General features: G+C 45.9%; 1 protein-coding gene across 5 annotated transcripts in view; it reads left to right on the top strand.

Moving 5' to 3' along the window:
• Positions 1–19,608, top strand: part of Cbs (Cystathionine beta-synthase) — a 66,897-nt gene that overhangs the window by 4,833 nt on the left and 42,456 nt on the right. For 2 of the 5 annotated variants that reach the window (XM_071682931.1, XM_071682934.1), the window contains exon 1: positions 179–260. The exons of 2 other annotated variants lie outside the window; for them this stretch is intronic. Coding sequence is in view for 1 of the 3 variants with exons in the window: in XM_071682927.1 (XP_071539028.1) it covers positions 19,021–19,200 (180 nt within the window). In the remaining 2 variants the exon portion in view is untranslated. Of the gene's footprint in view, positions 1–178; positions 261–19,005; positions 19,201–19,608 lie in introns of those variants that run through there. One more of the 5 variants, XM_071682927.1, reaches the window with a different exon arrangement.

Genomic DNA, 19,608 nt, shown 5'->3' on the forward strand with positions numbered 1-19,608 from the left:
TTTTTCGCAAACTTCACCCTTTGATGGTTACGAGTACAATCTCTTGTCATCCCAAAATCATAATTGCGTTAATTTTTGAAGCTTAGTTACGCCGGGACACAATAAAAAGTAGGAATTATTAGTTATTTTATTCAGTGAATGGGTATAAGAAGTGCAGGGTGCCCCCTTATATATAGCTTTCCGACGACATTCGAAGCCTTTCTCCCGGTGGATGTTAGTCGCTTACCTCTCTCCGTCCACATAGGATTCGTCGGAGTTATGTGAGTGACTTCCTGCTTCTTTCTGTGGCACTAACTAGATCACAAAAGATGAACGCGCATCAGTTAACGAAGTCGGTGCACTGTGGTCTGTGGATAAGACGGGTGTTGTGTGTATTCAGCATGCATGTGTTATTCTGGTTATTGTGTAGGAATTTTGGTGGACAATATATAGAAGGGTTTAATGAAGCCTCGTCCCATTAGATGAAATTAGAATATATATACAATCTGATAGAAACTTTTGAATAGCTAAAACTACGCATATTGTACCCATGATATATATATATATATATATATATATATATATATATATATATATATATATATATATATATATATATATATATATATCCCTAGGGATAGGGGAAAAAGAATACTGCCCACGTATACCTAGCTTGTCGTAGAAGGTGACTAAGAGTGGCGGGAGCAGGAGGCTGGAAATCCGCCCTTCTTGTGTTACTTTTCCAAACGAGGGAGCAGAGCAAGGAGCCAAGTCAGAAATTTTCTCTCTAAGGCTCTGTCATCTGTCATCTGCATATATATATATATATATATATATATATATATATATATATATATATATATATATATATATATATATATATATATATATATATATAGATAGATAGATAGATAGATAGATAGATACTTTGAAGAGATCGGAAGAGTTAGTTAAAACGTGAACTTCCTCTTTGGTTGTTGAAGCGGGAGGGATAGAGCCGAGGCGATTATGAGGAAATTCTGAATGACCCCAAATGCATAAGTCTTCCGGGAGTGTATGAAAGACAGTCACTCACCTTGGGGTTGCGGGAGTCATCATTTCATTTGTCGGTCAGTCCTGAGGCCCATCCCATGCTCCCGCACTTCCCTCAGAAGCAAAAAAAGTCTAGGCAGTGAGATCCGCCAAGACTCGGTGACGCGGCATCTGGAAATGGGGTAGGTTGCATAATGTCTTCATGTGATTATAAAATGTTCTTGGGTCGGGTTGCTGGGCGATTCTTTCAAGTCTTCGTTTATGTAGATGGAATGTTTTTTGTCGGGTTGCTGGGCGATTCTTTCAAGTCTTCGTTTATGTAGATGGAATGTTCTTGGTCGGGTTGCTGGGCGATTCTTTCAAGTCTTCGTTTATGTAGATGGAATGTTCTTGGTCGGGTTGCTGGGCGATTCTTTCAAGTCTTCGTTTATGTAGATGGAATGTTCTTGGTCGGGTTGCTGGGCGATTCTTTCAAGTCTTCATTTATGTAGATGAAATGTTCTTGGTCGGGTTGCTGGGCGATTCTTTCAAGTCTTCGTTTATGTAGATGGACGTGTGGATTGTAGGGATGGGTCTTAAGGTTTCGTTTTCGGCTAAGTGTTAATGTGTAGAATATATTGACGTGCTTTGCAGGATGCGCTCAGTTGCTAAGTTTCCGGTGCTGCTGGCGGTATCTTAGGCTGTGATGAGGAGGTGTAATGAACGCTATTGGTTTATTCATATTGTTGTGCATCATTGTAACTTGTGTTTGTTTGAATGTTGTTATGCTGGGATGAGAGTGGTGCGAGGGACGTTTGAGTGAAGGTAGATTACGTTGGGGTGACCTAACTAAGCTAAGCATAGTATAAATTAGATTGGCTTATATCAGGTGATTTGTAACATCTAACTGAATTACGGATGGTAGTTAGGTGTTTTATGCTGGTTTAAAGCTAATGCCATCATGATTAAGGTGTTGACGGTCATTGCAGTGGTGACGGGTGTAGGTAAGAACGACTTTGATGGTGATGTTAGTGGTGGTGGTGGAGGAGAGTGTTGGCGGTGGTAGTGGTGGAGGGTAGTGCCGGTGGATATTGAGGTTGATAATGCTGGTGGTGATTGCTGTGGGTATTGTCGTTTTTTGGATATTGATGTAGTGTGTTTATGGGGGTGCTGATAGGAGGTTGATAGCTGTTGCGGTGGAGGTAGCTGATGTGGATAGATATAATCGATTTTATAGATAGACGTAGTTTGTTGACGATCACGGCGGCTAGGGGGTTAAGCTGTAGAATGAGGTTGGTGTGTTGGCCATAGAGGTCGTGTCCCCTAAGTTCCTCCTTTGCATCCCATTGCGTTTGGTGGTGAGTGCTATGAATTGAGTGCATTAACGTCATCATCAGACTGGCAAAGCCATGGACGACATGACTAAAGGACTCATGTTTAAAGAAGCTGCTCAGCGAGTTCTCTCGGGCTTGGAAGTCCTCAGACGAGTTGCTGAGTGGTTTTCCAATCGGCTGACATTTCATGCCTCCAAACACTAACCCCCCCCCTCCCCCCACCCCCTCCCTTTCTGAAAGGTCCGTTAATGTCAGGGACCTTTGGTCGCTCATAGTTAAAGCCTGGACGGTGGGTTGTCCGTTTTGGATCTGGTTTGGTGTTGGGGATAGAAGGGAGTTCTGGTGCTAGCAGTAATGGTGGTAGGTGTGTATTGATATCCTTGAGGTCATTGACAATACGCAGTAGTGGCCGATAAATTGGCCCTTGCTGTCGGCTAGGCCAACGGGGTTATCTAATCTGGTCAGCAGTCAGGTTAAGCGGTTCTCGGCATGTCCACAGTCACCCTGAGATGGGCAAAGGGGCTATGTCTCCTCTCATGTATGTCGATAACAGGTGTTGATAGCTGCGATAACACGCACGTATTACTTATATCTAGATCTTGGTGTTTGGTAGATTATACACTTTCTCTTAATTGTCTCCTTTGGTTCACTTTCAGTCTACGGGGATATCAATCGAAATCGTTCGATTAGAGTTTAAGAATTGACTTTCTTGTAAATTCCTGAATTCGTTAATCGCAGTTTATCTGATCGTTATATAAATGATTGCTTCGAGGAGTTTGTGTATAAGTTTTTGGCTTGTTTTTGTGATTATGGATAGGATGGTTGGTGGTAAAAGCGTACTCTTCCATGTTTCTTGGACGAACTTGTGGTTAACACTCAGATATTGAGGGCACTGTAACAAGGACGAAGCGATATAGACTGAAGGTCAGCTCTGAAAGTTTTATACCCAGAAAGTGCAGGCGAGAGAAACGACAATAATTCTGATTCAAATGTAATGAAAGAACGCATGGAAAGATTGAGTTTTAGATGGCTCAAAAAAAAAAAAAGAGAGAGAATGAGCGCAGAATTGAGAATTGAAACAGAGGATAAAGGTACGGTAAAATGCAAGAGATAACTACGCAAAAGACTAAAGGAATTGAGCGTAGGAAACACACCAAGCGTTTTAGAGGTAGTGTGAATGGATACGTTAACGGTTCCATATTGATAAACTTGTCGCTCAGCGTGGAAAACGCGAAGAAGCACTTTTATAAGGAGTGGAAATCCTCGCTTCACACTTAACAGATGGTATTGAGTATGTGTGCAAGCGATACGAGAGGCTGTTTGTACCATATCCACCAAAGGCAATTGGAATTGATGAAATACGATGACTGGGCGAAGTTCGCCTTGTAAGCATTAGATAAACATTGATTGCAAGCTGATACGTGAGGGGGGGGGGGTAGGTGTTGGTCACTTTGGGTCATTTGACCACAACGACACGACCCTCAACACGACGATATCGCCTTACGAGAACGATAGCGCGATCTGTGAGCCTTCTAGGTTAAGAGTTATGAACGTGCCATCACCCCCCCCAAGGAAAGCACTACCGTACGCAAGGGTCTGTCATCGTACCCAAGAAAGTGAGAGGTCGTCTCCACCTCACCCCTGCCACCCACCGCCCACCGTAACCCCAATACCTACCGCCCACGGTAACCCACCAGTCCATGGAGTATTGATGAAAAGATTCGGATTACCTGAAGATTCACTTCCCTCCCCCCTCCAATCTTTTTCTAGGCTCTTAGGTTACAGTAGATTTAGTTACATAAGTGTACAAACCGCTACTGACCTTATCTAACCTCACCTCTCTCTTAGCCTTAGCCTAACATTACCTAACTTTAGTCCAACGTAATGCCCTTGAAAAACACGGCTGTAGGGGTGGTGGGGGGAAGAGGCGAATCAATAGGTGATACACATTTTGATGATCAAACAGTAGGCAGCTATCTGCCCGAGACATAAGAATCCTGAAAGAAATAGTTACAATGGAAGGATTACGTAAGCATCCCTGCCGCTGTCGAGCCGAGTTCGTTTTGTAAACAAAATAGATTGTGACGTCACGCGCTCGTGTGTTAGGCTTGGGATGAGTGTATGGGGGAGTGAGAGAACGCCTCCCACCCAGTTACATAATGTACTGCGCACTCTCTCTCTCTCTCTCTCTCTCTCTCTCTCTCTCTCTCTCTCTCATATATATATATATATATATATATATATATATATATATATATATATATATATATATATATATATATATATATATATATTATATATATATATATATATATATATATATATATATATTTTTTTTTTTTTTTTATACTAATCGCCATTTCCCGCATTAGTGAGGTAGCGTTAAGAACAGAGGATGAGGACTGGGCCTTTGAGGGAATATCCTCACCTGGCCCCCTTCACTGTTTCTTCTTTTGGAAAAAAAAAAAAGAGAGGGGAGGATTTCCAGCCTCCCGCTCCCTCCCCTTTTAGTCGCCTTCTACGACACGCAGGGAATACGTGGGAAGTATTCTATCTCCCCTATCCCCTATATATATATATATATATATATATATATATATATATATATATATATATATATATACACACACACACACACACACACACACAACACACATACATACACACACATACCTAAACCCTTCTTTGCCGTTTCTCCTTGAAGCTATCGTTAAATATCGGCAGGAAGAGACGATTAACAGCTTCAGTTGCTCAAACCCACTCTTTGACTGTCTTATATAATGTACCCAAACCGCTCCCTTTCTCTCTCTGCACAGTGAGACCCCACTGATCTTTCCATTGCTCCCCTTGACCACTTCATATACCCTGGTTCAACTCACTGACAGCACGTTCACCCATGTGTATCACATCGCTCCAGTTCGTTCTGTCCCGTGCACGCCGCACACCTTCCTGAATGTTCAGGATCCGATAACCCGGACCTTTTCACTCAACCTTCCATCTCCTCGGTCTCCTATATCCCTTTGCTTCCTTCTTTTTCGTAATGTGTGTTCTCTTAGTGTCTCGCTTCGCTCGTTTGGCACCACGTCCCCCACCCCCTCCCCTAACACACACACACACACACACACACACACACACTCGCAGACGCCGAGGTCTTTTGATCTCACCAGATTATCCCATAATCCTTGCTTTTATCTCAAGGGTATCTGAAGATTAACGGGATTTTTTGTTCTTTGTGACTTTCCAGCCATGCGGTTCCATCTCTTATTGAAGTTTTCTTTCAGTACATTAATTTGGATGAGGATTGCGTCCAGGGGGAAAAATGTTATTTTGCTTAAATAGTTGAGGTGGTAGAGATTTATCAGGCTGTCTATGGTGTAGAGGTTATAGAAAGACGCGTAAAGGCGAAAGAAGGAAGGAGAGTTCCACTACTTCGCTGTTCGAGAAGAAAATAAGTTATCACATAACATTCACTTCTCATGTAATTGCTCCTCAAAGTGTCCATCCTTGCGAATTGATTTTTTCTGATTTACGAGAGATATTATTTATCTTTATCTCTTTTTTTTATGATATGGAGTTTGGGCAAGGGTAGCTGTATAATTGAATCAGCCTCCGTGGTGGAGTGGTAAGCGTTGCCGACCATGACTCTCTCGCGCGCGCGGCCCTCCCAGCGTTGTCGGGCTTACGTGGTTTTCAACCCTAGGCGAGGTAGTTTAACCCCAAAGAGGTTGACACGACCCTTGAGCATCGTGGTATAAAGACACTGATGATAAGGGTATCCGACCCCTGAGCATGATTCTGTGCGATCTGCTAACAGTATAGCGTATAACCCCTGAGCAGTAATGGTATACGACCCTTTGAGTACGACGATACGACGCTTGAACACAACGGTTCGATTCTTGAACACGACGGTATGACCCCTGAGCACAGAGGTTAAGCCCCGTATGTACGACGGTAGGCAATCCTTGAGCACGATGGTATTACCGTTGAGCACGACGGTGCGACCCTTGAGCACGACGGTGCGACCCTTGAGCACGACGGTAGGACCCTTGAGCACGACGGTACGACCCTTGAGCACGATTGCACCGTCCTTAGGTACGATGCCATGACTTTTGACCTCATTGGTCAACTTTTTTTTTTTTGGAGGGGGTGAGAATGGACCTCCCAACCCCCCAGGAAAAAAAAAAACAAAAAACAAAAGATGAATTAGACCAAAGCCAGAATTACATCCCCGATAAAGAAGAAGAAAACAAAAAAGTGGTGAGAGAAACACGTCATATCAACACCATTAGGGAGAACATTTGGCTTTAAAACTTCCTCAACACGAGGAAATTCATGAGTAGGTGTCGCCTGCTCTGCCTACACCTGTGGCACGATCCCGTGTCATGCACCTGTGGTGTAGCGAGTGTGTTGGCATGTGGTGATATAAACGTAGGTGATGGGAGAGTAAATAACGGTGGGTGTAGATTATCTTCCTTAAGGATCGGGGGTAGGGAGGCTTCGTAACTGTGTGGGTGGAGGTTTAATGAGGGGAAGGAGGGAGGAGACTCGTAACTTATTGATCGAATTGGGTGTTAGTGTCGTAGGATCGGATGGTGGTTGGTGAAGTGCTTTAGTGGACGTAGATGCAAATGGGTTGTGCCACTATAGGTGGAATGGAATGAATGGGGGTGATTTTGGGTATAATGGGGAAGAGATAATGACTATGATAGACAGTATGGATGGAGTGTGTGTGTGTGTGTGTGTTTGCGTGCTAGTGCATATGTGTGTGTGTTTGCGTGCTAGTGCATATGTGTGTGTGTGTGCTAGTGCATGTGTGTGTGTGTGTGTGTGTGTGTGTGTAAGGTTTATGGAAGAGGAAGACGTATAAAGGATACGGAAGTTTGTCCCTGAATGTGTTGAGAGCAGCGAGGGAGCGAATGGTCCTGATGGTGGTGGTCGTCTAAGCGCCGCTCACATACTAACTGGTACGTGGCATGTCTCACGTACACACTTTACCACGTAGCGTTGCTCATACACGTCACCACGGACGCACGTGGCGCTTCTCGCGTACACACTCTACCACGTGGCGTTACTTTACCAACTCATTGCACGTGGTGGGGGTGTAGTGCCTGTGGTGTGATGGTGTGCCCTTTGACCTTGACCTTAAGGGTTGTGCTGATCAGGGGTCAGGTCCCACAGACTTTCTGTATACAATCGAGGCCTATGATTGGATGCCTCTGCAATGATTGTGACTCTGGAATGGGATTGGCCAATCTTTCCATTGGATGTCTTGGTATCCTGGAGCGGGATTGGCCAATCCTTCCGTATGCCTGTTTTATTGTTTCAAGACATGTGATTGGCCAGAGCCCCCGGTAGGTGGCTGTTCAATCTGTAAACACGCTAGCCATGTGATTGGTACGAGGTCAGGAGATTTCTCGGCATTTGATTGGTCGACATTTCCACTGTCGATTTAATAGGATCCTATAATGATAATGATGGTAATAATAATGATAATAATAATTAGTAGTAGTAGTAGTAGTACCACTACTACTACTACTATTACTAAAATTACTACTACTACTCCTCTATTTACTATTGTTTGGATATTCCGCTTTGGTAACATCTCCTGGTGTGTTTATAATAGAGGCGGTAATGACTGACAGTTTATCAGAGAGGACTCGATGGTAATTTGGTCTGATTAGAGGCAGTACATCAGAACTGGGGTCAGGCGGCAGTTAATTACAAAAAGGGGAGGTTGGGTCGGAGGGGTGTGCCTCACCTCACATTGGCCCATTCACGCCCTCTGTTGTCTGGTGGGCTGTACGTGTCAAGACACAGGTGTCCCCCCACCCCACCCCACCACTCCTCACCACCGGCAAATTATCTCAGATCTACACTTGTCCGACACACACACACACACACACACACACACACACACACCTGCTCTTACCCCCACCTCTTCACACACTTGATCTACGCGTCACACACACACACACACACACACACACACACACACACACACACACACACACACACACACTTGTTTGGTATCCCTCCTTATACCTGTCTTTTACCCCCACTCTTCCTACATCTGTCTCTTATCCCCCCACCCCCCCACACACACACCCTCTTTACCCCTTTCTGTTATCCTACCCCCATTACTAAACACCTGTCCGTTACTCTGTCACCCTACACCTGTTTGTTACCACCCCCACCCTCCTAACACCTGTCTGTTCCCATTTCCCATGCCCTACATTAGTATTTTGTCTGTTTCACATCTCGCCTGCTCCTTGACCTCCACGTCTCGTCTGCTCCTTGACCTTCACGTCTCGCCTGCTCCTTCACCTCCACGTCTCGTCTGCTTCTTCACCTCCACGTCTCGTCTTCTTCTTTTCTCTCCACGTCTCATCATCTGCTCCTTCACCTCCACGTCTCGCCTGCTCCTTGACCTCCATGTCTCGCCTGCTCCTTCACCTCCACGTCTCGCCTGCTCCTTGACCTCCATGTCTCATCTGCTCCTTGACCTCCACGTCTCATCTGCTCCTTGACCTCCACGTCTCGTCTGCTTCTTCACCTCCACGTCTCGTCTGCTCCTTCACCTCCACGTCTCATCTGCTCCTGCACCTCCACGTCTCGCCTGTGTGGCCGGATGCACACACAGCTAAACAGGCGAATGCTCTTGCAGATGTGGCACAGCTCAGTTACTGCGTCAGCGTCTGTGCCGTTCTGAGAGTTGCATAGAAACCCAGCTGTATCGGGTGGGGACACTTGCTGTGTCACGTTGCTCTCTGCCGCCAGCTGCTATAGACCCTCTGTACTTGTGAAGATTGCTTTTTATCATGTTTGAATTTGTAACACGTAAACCCGATGTACACTCGTTGATCAAGTACATCACTGGTGTCCGTGAACAGTGCGTGAAAGTCTTAAAAAAAGGACACAGAAGTAAGGAGCTAATACCTGTCTGTTTGCTTCTTATCCTCCACATTGTCTGTTCCTAAATCTCCACCTTGTCTCTTCCTTGACCTTAATGATGTCTTTTTCTTAACCTCCTTAACGTCTCGTTCTTGACCTTCATAATAGCTCTTCCTTGACCTTCACTGCTGTATCTTACTTGACCTCCAGATCTGTCTGTATCATCTCTCTTGTACCTGTATTTTACTTCCCCACACTCGCCTGTTTGTTACCCCATACCCCTACATCTCTCTGTTACCCTACCCTTTACCCTCCTCTTTTACGCAGTGGTAAGCATTGCTGACCATGAGTCACCATGGGCCCGCTTGGAGTCCGGCCCACACCGGTTCGAAACCTGGGTGCTGCAGGTGGCCAACACCCAACCTTGGTGTTGATCCTTCCCCCTTCGAGGCTGATCGATGAATGGGTACCAGGCTTAGGGTGGTGTGTGTGTGTGTGTGTGTGTGCATAAGATTAAAGACATGGTACATATATACGCAGTTAAGTCACGGGGTAACACGTGTACAAAACTCTCTCCCCTTAAGCCACACACACACACACACACACACACACACACACACACACACACACACACAGACACACACACACACAGACACACACACACACACACACACACACACACACACACACACACACACACACACACACACACACACACACACACACACGAACCCACTAATTAAACAGACTCAGGTAGGGGGGTCTAAGGTATATATATATATATATATATATATATATATATATATATATATATATATATATATATATAACAATAAAGCACCGGTCTGATGAATAAGTTAAGGTTTATTTATGGCATTGGACCGCTCTAGTTACAAAGCCAACTACCCAGCAGTGCCGGGCTAGACATGGGATGGGGTATTGCATGTAGGTTTATGCTTCTATTTCTGTAGTGGCGTGAGTTGGCGGGGCAGGAGGCCGCAGCGCGCCTCCCAAGGGGAATGTGTCGTCCAGGCTGACGAAATGTTGCACGTGTAGCTCCTCACGTCCAACTCCAGCCCCTTGAGTAGTACCGCAGCGACGACGGTACGATCTCTTGAGCAGGGGCGGCGACGGTACGATCTCTTGAGCAGGGCGGTGGTACAGTATCTTGAGCGGTAAGGACGGTACGAGATCCATAGGGTACGTTAGTTTGGTCTTTGGCCTGACCCGTAAGGATGGGGGGTCCGCCAAAGGTCAAGCCATCATGCCAAGGAGGGGTCGTACCGTCTTGGTGCTCAAGGGTCGTACCGACGTGGTGCACAGGGGTCGTACCGTCGTCCTCAAGAGGAAGGTAAACCCGACCCGTAATAGCCTCCTGACCAAGTTTGACCTGACTTGGTGTCTGACCCTCTGAAGGAAACTTCACCTCTCTACCCCTCTTAAGTTAACTTTACCGAACCTGCCCCTACTCAGCCTAGCCTAAAGTGAACTGATTCTTTTCAAAGTAACTAAATGAAGCAATGAATGTAACATAGAAAAAAATCACATCTACAGAGAAGTTAGCTGCGCAACGCAACAATATACGTATAGAAATAGCAGGATTATTTTTCGTATCCACAAGTTTGCCATCACCAACCCCCACATTAGTGGGTCGGTTGATTATATAAGATTTTGAAACTACAGCCTCAGAAGAACGAACAATTCTTGTCTTCTCTCCAGATATCACCTCGTTCGCATCGTTCGTATCGATTCGTGACTCTGTATCGAATACGAATGGCCCGGGTTCGACTCGCGGATAGTTTGCTGCGATTGTCTTGATGAGTTTTATAGAGTTGGTATGATTCTTGACGTGTGAGCCTGTAAAAGCAGGGGGAACAGTTTACTTTCAAAACAGGCTCAAAACGGGTTGTTAAATGTATTGAACCAGAGCATATATAGTTCATTAAGTTAAAGGGCGATTGACCTAAAAGTGAAGGATTAGAGCGAAGTTATGATACTGTTGGTGTGAAAGAAGATATTGAGGAATAAAACACGTTTCGTTTGTAGCAAGAAATCCGCTGTTGAATAGCAGTGACATCATGTATAAGATAAAGCTGTCAGGTTAATGCAGGTTGATCTTGAAAGATATATAGGGTGGGGGAGGGGGCGAAAATTCTGGGGGCCTTGAAGAATGTGTGGAAGTCGAGAACATTATCTCGGAAAGCAAAAATGGGTATGTTTGAAGGAATAGTGGTTCCAACAATGTTGTATGGTTGCGAGGCGTGGGCTATGGATAGAGTCGTGCGCAGGAGGATGGATGTGCTGGAAATGAGATGTTTGAGGACAATGTGTGGTGTGAGGTGGTTTGATCGAGTGAGTAACGTAAGGGTAAGAGAGATGTGTGGAAATAAAAAGAGCGTGGTTGAGAGAGCAGAAGAGGGTGTTTTGAAGTGGTTTGGGCACATGGAGAGGATGAGTGAGGAAAGATTGACCAAGAGGATATATGTGTCGGAGGTGGAGGGAACGAGGAGAAGAGGGAGACCAAATTGGAGGTGGAAAGATGGAGTGAAAAAGATTTTGTGTGATCGGGGCCTGAACATGCACGAGGGTGAAAGGAGGGCAAGGAATAGAGTGAATTGGAGCGATGTGGTATACCGGGGTTGACGTGCTGTCAGTGGATTGAAGCAAGGCATGTGAAGCGTCTGGGGTAAACCATGGAAAGCTGTGTAGGTATGTATATTTGCGTGTGTGGACGTATGTATATACATGTGTATGGGGGGGGGGGTTGGGCCATTTCTTTCGTCTGTTTCCTTGCGCTACCTCGCAAACGCGGGAGACAGCGACAAAGTATAATAAAAAGAAAATAAAAAAAAAAAAAAATATATATATATATATATATATATATATATATATATATATATATATATATATATATATTGTGATATACACAGAACGGAACTACTTACTGACATGCAACCTTATAAGTTTTTGACTTAACCATGCAGTTGTTAAATGATTATGGGCTTTGTCGAGGGGCAAGGAAAGGGAAGAGGGAATTGGAGGGAAAGGGAGAGAGGGAGAGAAGATATTGGCGTGTCAGTGTGAGGTTATGTCGGCGCCTTTATTTTTTATATCATCTGCAGCACTGGTCGCGCCATTCCTGGTCTTTGTTGTATATAAGTCTGCCGTATTATTCTCCCTGGGAGAGTTGTCTGCAGTATCTAGGCCGGAGGACACGTCCTTGTGTGTGGTGTGTAATTCTTATTTTTGGGGGGAGGTTGGTTCATTGTACGTGCATGGTTCGTAATGTGTTCCATCTTATGCGTCCACACACAAGCTCCTCAAAATTGTACTGGGTATTGAGTGATTGGCCGGTGAGACTCGGAACTTCTTATAGATCCAAGCGGCCCATCCGAACACGGTGTCGAATCGTTTCGGTACGTCCGTCCACACTCCGTCCTTCGCCTCCGTTTTCTAAGAAAAAAAAACCACTGCAGCTGGATTAGTTATCGTAAAGATAACTCATTAAACCTTGGTTTTCTATGGTCGAAGCTGGAGTTGAACCACGTTTTCTTAACGGCCACCAATAACATTTTCTTCTTCGAAAATGAGCACTTGTTTTTGGTCTAGATTCTAGTGAGGATGTTCGACTAGTTGGTCGACCCCCCCCCCCCCCTCTCTCTCTCTCTCTCTCTCTCTCTCTCTCTGGTCCCTGAAATAGCTCCCACCGCCCAGACAGCCATTGTCCGTGGTAATGGACGCACATCGCCGTTAGACCATTAGGGTGCACACATGCAACCATTAACACTGGCCGGTACATCCCCTCCTCTCCCTTTCCCCCGGCACACGCACGCACGCACGCACCCACGCCCAGCATGGGTAGTGGCGGGGGTGTTGTGCCTTCAGTCGTGAACCAGGCCAGCAAAGGTAGAGATTACTGAGATCATCCTGGTATCAATCTCTGTACACGCAGAGCCCATTCTCTCTCTCTCTCTCTCTCTCTCTCTCTCTCTCTATCTCTCTCTCTGGGTGAGAGTGCAGAGCAAGGGGTGCAGGGAGCTGGAAGGTAATGGGGGGGGCTGTGAAGGTGGAAGGGTTATGATAGGTCAGATGGCAAGGGGTCCGGCGGCAACAGCTGACGAAGGGAAGGGTGGCAGTGACCGCTGGTCTGGGCGAGGGATGTTGGGGGTTTGGGGGGGTTGCAGCAGCAGCAGCTGCTGCTGCTGGGCCGGGCTGGAAGAGACGTCCTACCCTCACTCACTGCGTCCTGTCGGGTGTGTGTGTACGTGCTCGTGACGCCCCGTCTGTTTTTCCTTCTGTCACTCACTCTCCGCCTCTCCCTCGGCCACCTCCAGTCCTCTACTCCTCCTCCTCCTCCTCCTCTTCTTCTTCCTTCTCCACGGAGGGAGGTACACCTCAGACGTCACTGCGAGTTGACCCGTTACCTCAGCGGTCCGTGTGAGTTGACCCGTTGCGTCAGTGGTCCGTGAAGGTTGACCGACCCCTTACCTCAGTGGTCCGTGCGAGTTGACCCCTTGCCTCTGTGGTCCGTGTGAGTTGACCCATTGCGTCAGTGTGGTCCATGTAAGTCGACCCCATGCTTCAGTGGTCCGTGTAAGTCGACCCCTTGCTTCAGTGATCCGTGAGAATTGACCCCTTACTTCAGTGGTGAGTTGACTCATCACCTCACTGGAGTCCCGTACGTTTGTGTTGAGTGTGTGAAGACATGACTGAGTTACGGGGTTACATGAGTGGCATCCTGTGATGTTTTGAGGTGGTGCGTGGAACACAGTGTGAGGGTTAGGATGGCCTTCATTGGGGAGACCACACGGGTAGATGGTCAAGAAATATAATATGATATATATATATATATATATATATATATATATATATATATATATATATATATACCTTCAGTGGAAGAGTTTATTTCGTGATTAATGAATTTGGAGTTTCTTTTATTACAGTAGATTGGTGTTGGCCGGCGGGAATCAAGTGTGATGTTGGGATTTAAATAACTTTGCTATGTACTGGCACCTGATGAGGTGGATTGTCTCCACGAAACATGTCGTGCCACATCGTATGAAATTCTGAAGTGCAATTTCACCTACATACCATGATCACGAACAAGTGTGATCATATATATATATATATATATATATATATATATATATATATGTATATATATATATATATATATATATATATATATATATATATATATATATATATATATATAATGGGTGTGTTGTTGTGTGTTAGTAATTACATTTACAGCACAGGGAGGGAAGCTAGGCCACACTTGGAGCCGTCTTTGCTTTGTGAAATTGCTATTTGTGAATACTAATTATGTGTGAAGGGGAGAGAGAGAGATGTAAATTTATATTCGTGTTGTTTCCCCGTTCCATTACCCTTGTATATGTATGTACCAAGTCTGAACTCTTAAGTGTAAACTCTCTCTCTCTCTCTCTCTCTCTCTCTCTCTCTCTCTCTCTCTCTCTCTCTCTCTCTCTCTCTCTCTCTCTCTCTCTCTCTCTCACACACACACCAGCCTAAGTTAGATACCCATTTATCGACCAGACCCCGGGGGGGGGGGGGGATGAACAGCTGAGATTGGCTGTGGGCTAATCTTTGCGCCTGGGGTTCGTGGGACCGTGCGTTGATCATGGTCAGTAACGTAAACCGCCACATCACAGAAGCCCGTGTGTGTGTATGTATGTGTGTGTGTGTGTGTGTGTGTGTGTATGTTTATTGTATGGGGAGGGGTTCACACTCGTAAGGCCCCATCTTATAAATGAAATTTGCAGCCATATATATAAAATACCTTCGTGACTCACTCACAATTTCCTTCTGGACTCATTCTTACCTTTGACTAACTACATACACTGTTTCGTTCTTCTCAGCCGTAGTTCATCGTAATTGACCCCATTGTCCACAGGAATACATAATAGAAATTTAAATGACTCTATGCAAAACATAATGGAGGAGTAGACATGTATAATGAGGTTTTAAGTGAGTAGGCACATCTTTGTGGAGGGAGAATATGTATTGAGCATAATGATTCTGGTAATGTAGCCAAGAAAAGAGGATGCGAACAGTTATGAGTTCTCTTCCTGGAAGACAGCGTTCGAACGAGTTTTTCTCCGAAAAGGATTGAACGAGTGCGTGGTTACCGTTTTCTGTCTTTGGGGATAGAGAGGTTTACACACGTTGTCCCTGCTTTAAGCCTTGTTGTGTTTATGTAGCATCTCTTTCCTCTTTTGCATTTTATTAATACATACTTTTAAAGTTTTCTCAATTGATATCATTACTATTATCGATATGGTGCCTAGTGCCGATGTATTGCTCCACCGAAGAATGAAGAAAAATCGAATATCGACGATATGTTCTGGCTGTGTGTGTATGTGTGTGGTAGATGATATATCGTTAGTGGCAAATCGTCTTGAGCTGCACGTTACACAATACGGTGGAGGCGGACGGCCTTGGGAGAAGCCTACGAGAAAACATTGCCTCATGGTTACAGCGCCTGTGGTGTAATGTGTGTGTGTGTGTGCGTGTGATGCAACATAAGTAACAGCTGTTAACCAGCTGTATCCAGAGGTGTGTCTCGGACCCATTGTTTCTTTCGTAACATCTTTTTTTTTCTTATATTTTTTTTTTGTTATATAACCCCCAGCACCTACTCCCCTTGACAGGGCCTCTACAATCTTCATCGAGGGTGAGCGTCTGGCGGGGAAGCTGGGTAAGGTTTGTTACTTTTGGGGGCGAAAAGGTTCTAGACGACGTTCATTCTTTTAAATTTTCCAGAAGAAAGAACAGAGAAGGGGGCCAGGTGAGGATATTCCCTCAAAGGCCCAGTCCTCTGTTCTTAACGATACCTCGCTAACACGGGAAATGGCGAATGATATGAAAGAAAAAGATATATATATATATATATATATATATATATACATACCCCATCCCCAACTATTACTTAAGCCGATCACTTCGTGATGTGGCTTCGTCAGTGCAACTCGACCCCTGGCGGTCACCAGTGCTTCCTGCGGTTCTTATGGGAGCTTCACACACACACACACACACACACACACACACACACGGGAGTAAGATGTTCCTGGACGAGAGTGTATTCTACTCTCGTCCAATAACGATGATTCAGCCTCGAGGAATGTATCGTCTTGCGTAGGGCGGGGAGAGGGGAGGATAAGGGCCTAACTTTGAAGTGAGCACCACTTCTGAGGCTGGGTCGTGTCTGGGAATTTCAGACGGCTGTGATCGACCATTGCTAATGGCTTGAGATCCACCCGTTCATAACTTAGAGTGTTTACCGCTGCTTGAGGTCCACTTCCTCATAACCTCGAGTGGTTCGAGCCCAGAGGCACGTCTACAGATGATACAGTTGAATGCCTACAATAACAGCCCTCTTGATCCTATCGAGGCTGTTTGTGTGACACACACACACACACACACACACACACACACACACACACACACACACACACACACATACACACGTACGTACGAGGACCTCACCACGCGTCGTAAGACCTGTTCCCGCACACGTCTCGAGATGTGCCACCCTCCTTGTGTTTCGTCTGCGCTTCTTGGTGGGGCTTGCTTTGGCTTCTTGGCTTAAGTGCGGCTGGCGTGTAGGGGAGGTGGTTTAGGGGACAGGGGTTAGGGTGGGTCAGTCCCCTCCTCTGTATCTGAAAGTGGATTATATCTTTTCACAGTGGAAAAAAACTCATGCATTATATGTTACGTAAACGATTTATTAGAATTAGGGAATGTAAACTTGATTACTTCATATGGTAGGGAAATGTGACTGTTCGAACATTGGTAAAGAAAGAGTTATCAATATAGATGAAATATCATTGCGAATATAAAGACTTTGATCAGTAACGATAACATTACATATTAGTGAATGTTTGATGAAGGAAACTTTACACAATACTAAGCATAAACAGCATTTGATTAACCACATATTAGGCAATATAAACCTTGTGAATATATATATATATATATATATATATATATATATATATATATATATATATATATATATATATATATGTAAACCACTATAAAAAAGATTGCATGTCTTCGCTTTATGTTTATGGAAGCTGGGTTAAAAATTCTTACATTATACGATCCCTCAAATCGCTTCGGATGGAAAATATAGAATTAACTTTAGCGAACAGCGCTAGATGGATTTTATGTTTAGCGAGAAGTTGATGACGGCATCTCAAGTCACGCGAAGACAATTGCGGTTTTTTTTTTTTTTTTTTGTTTATCGTTTGAATTTGAAGGACTGAATCGCGTGTTCGGTCTTAGGAGAGCTTACGTGACGACGCTGGATCAAGTTCCCGATTTTTATGTCGTATGTGGAACGCGATTTCTCCGGCATTAAGTAGGTGAGAGATTAGGAGTCAAGTGTTGTTAGATTAAGGAGGTGATTAGGAATGAGTAGATTGGTGTGGGGATTATAGATTATGAGGAGCCATCATCCTTGTCTTGGGATGTGCTGAATATTGTAAACGATCACGTGATGAATTCATGAGTAGAATGATTGGTCGGGTGAATACCTACTGCTGTCCTCGTGATTTGGTTTGGTGAGTAATTGGTTCGTCACGTGACATCCGTCCCTGCGGTTGTAGGAGATTAGGTTCTCGTGGTAACGTTTTCCTGATGTGATTGGACTGTCATGGGGATATGATTGAATTGGCTGTTATTTCCATTCCTCCTACCCCCTCCCCCCTCATTGTCCTGAGCTCACGAAAGTACAATCCTTGAGCACGACGATGCGACCCTTGGGCACGAAGGTGCGACCGTTGAGCACGACGGTGCGACCGTTGAGCACGACGGTGCGACCCTTGAGCACGACTGTACGACCCTTGAGCACAGTGGTACGACTCGGGTATGATGACCTCCTGGTCTTTGACTTTACCCTTAAAGGGTCAGGTTAAAGGTCAGATGGTGGCCATCGTACCCAAGAGTCGTACCGTCACGTTCAAAGGTTGTACTTTTGTGACCAGGGGTCGTGCTCGAGAATTATTGCACTTCCTGCTGTTGTTAAGAATAGACCCGTTTTCTCTGGTTACAATCTCCCATTCTTTCTCGCAACGCTACCGTTTTCTTTCTTCGTTTTCTCTGTCGTAACCCACGTGCCGGAACATTCTCTTTAGGGGGAGACTAATCCCTCATACCATGTATTATATATATATATATATATATCGCCCTCCAACACAGGTAAGTACTTCCTCCCTCCACCACTGGCGCCACCACCACCATCTTCCACCCCATCAGCAGGCAGCGCTCTCTCACAATCACCTCCATCGCTTGGGCGCCAACCTTATCGTATATATTTACTTCAGGGTCCTGACAGGGCGAACGCCATGCGCGGGTGCTATAGAATGGCCCCTGTGTCATATGCGTCGCAGGTGCATGACTGCGGAAGCCCCGGCATGCGCAGGTGTTCTGGATTGCTGCGTGATGGCGGGTCCGGTGCATGACTGCAGGAGAGGTTGGCATTGCCATGGGCAAGAATCGTATATCATAAGGTAGTGGTCGGGTGTGTGTGTGTTGGAGGCTCTTGTCTCCTGCCGGGTTCTCGGCGAGGGAAGGAAGAGTGTTGCATGGCGGGGATGGTGTGGGTCAGGTCCTCCAGGTATTGATATCGAGTGGCGGGGTCTGTGGGTCTCCGTGGTCGCGTGACCTGCCCACCCCGCGGGGAGCGGAGGAGCGCGGGAAGACTCGCTGGCTGTGGGACAGTAGCGCGGCGGGCGGGGTCGGGAGCGGCAGTGGTGGCCGGGCGTGGGCGTGTAAGGTCATGACCTCGCACATAACGGGCGTGGGCGTGCGGAGCAGCAGCAGAAGCAGTCTGGTGGGCAGCGGGCCCTTCAGTAGCTCGCGGAGAACGGAGGCCGGTTTCGGCAGCGGCGGCGGGGGCGGTAAAGAGTTTCGGGCCTCCCGCTGGTGGCTGGACAAGGTCCTGGCCCACAAGCACGCCGTACGTACTCCACCAAACCCCCTCCCACCCCCTACTGTCTCCACCTCACTCCACTCACTCCACACCTTCCTCCGTGACCGGCTCTCTCCCTCTCTCTGTGTCTCCCTCCCTCTTTTCTCTTGGACGACACCGCCAGGACCTCCTCGCCCACACAGCTCCTTCAGCGTCGCCAGCAAAGAGAGAAAGTGTCCGCGCATCGACTATATTGGAGCCTTTTCGTATATTTTTTTTAATTTTTTCATGCAGTGTAGTTCACCAAAAATAGCCTAGTTCGGTGTCATCCCCTCCAGTGCCACTACAGCGGGTGCCGGCACCAGCCACCCAACCTTAAAGGATATCGAAGTGGACCAGATTGATGGCTTCGACCCAGGATCTTCGTACTCCATTCTTGGCCTCAACCTGAAGGAG

This window comes from Panulirus ornatus, chromosome 35, assembly GCF_036320965.1.
Source record: "Panulirus ornatus isolate Po-2019 chromosome 35, ASM3632096v1, whole genome shotgun sequence".
Taxonomy (NCBI): Eukaryota; Metazoa; Arthropoda; class Malacostraca; order Decapoda; family Palinuridae; genus Panulirus; species Panulirus ornatus.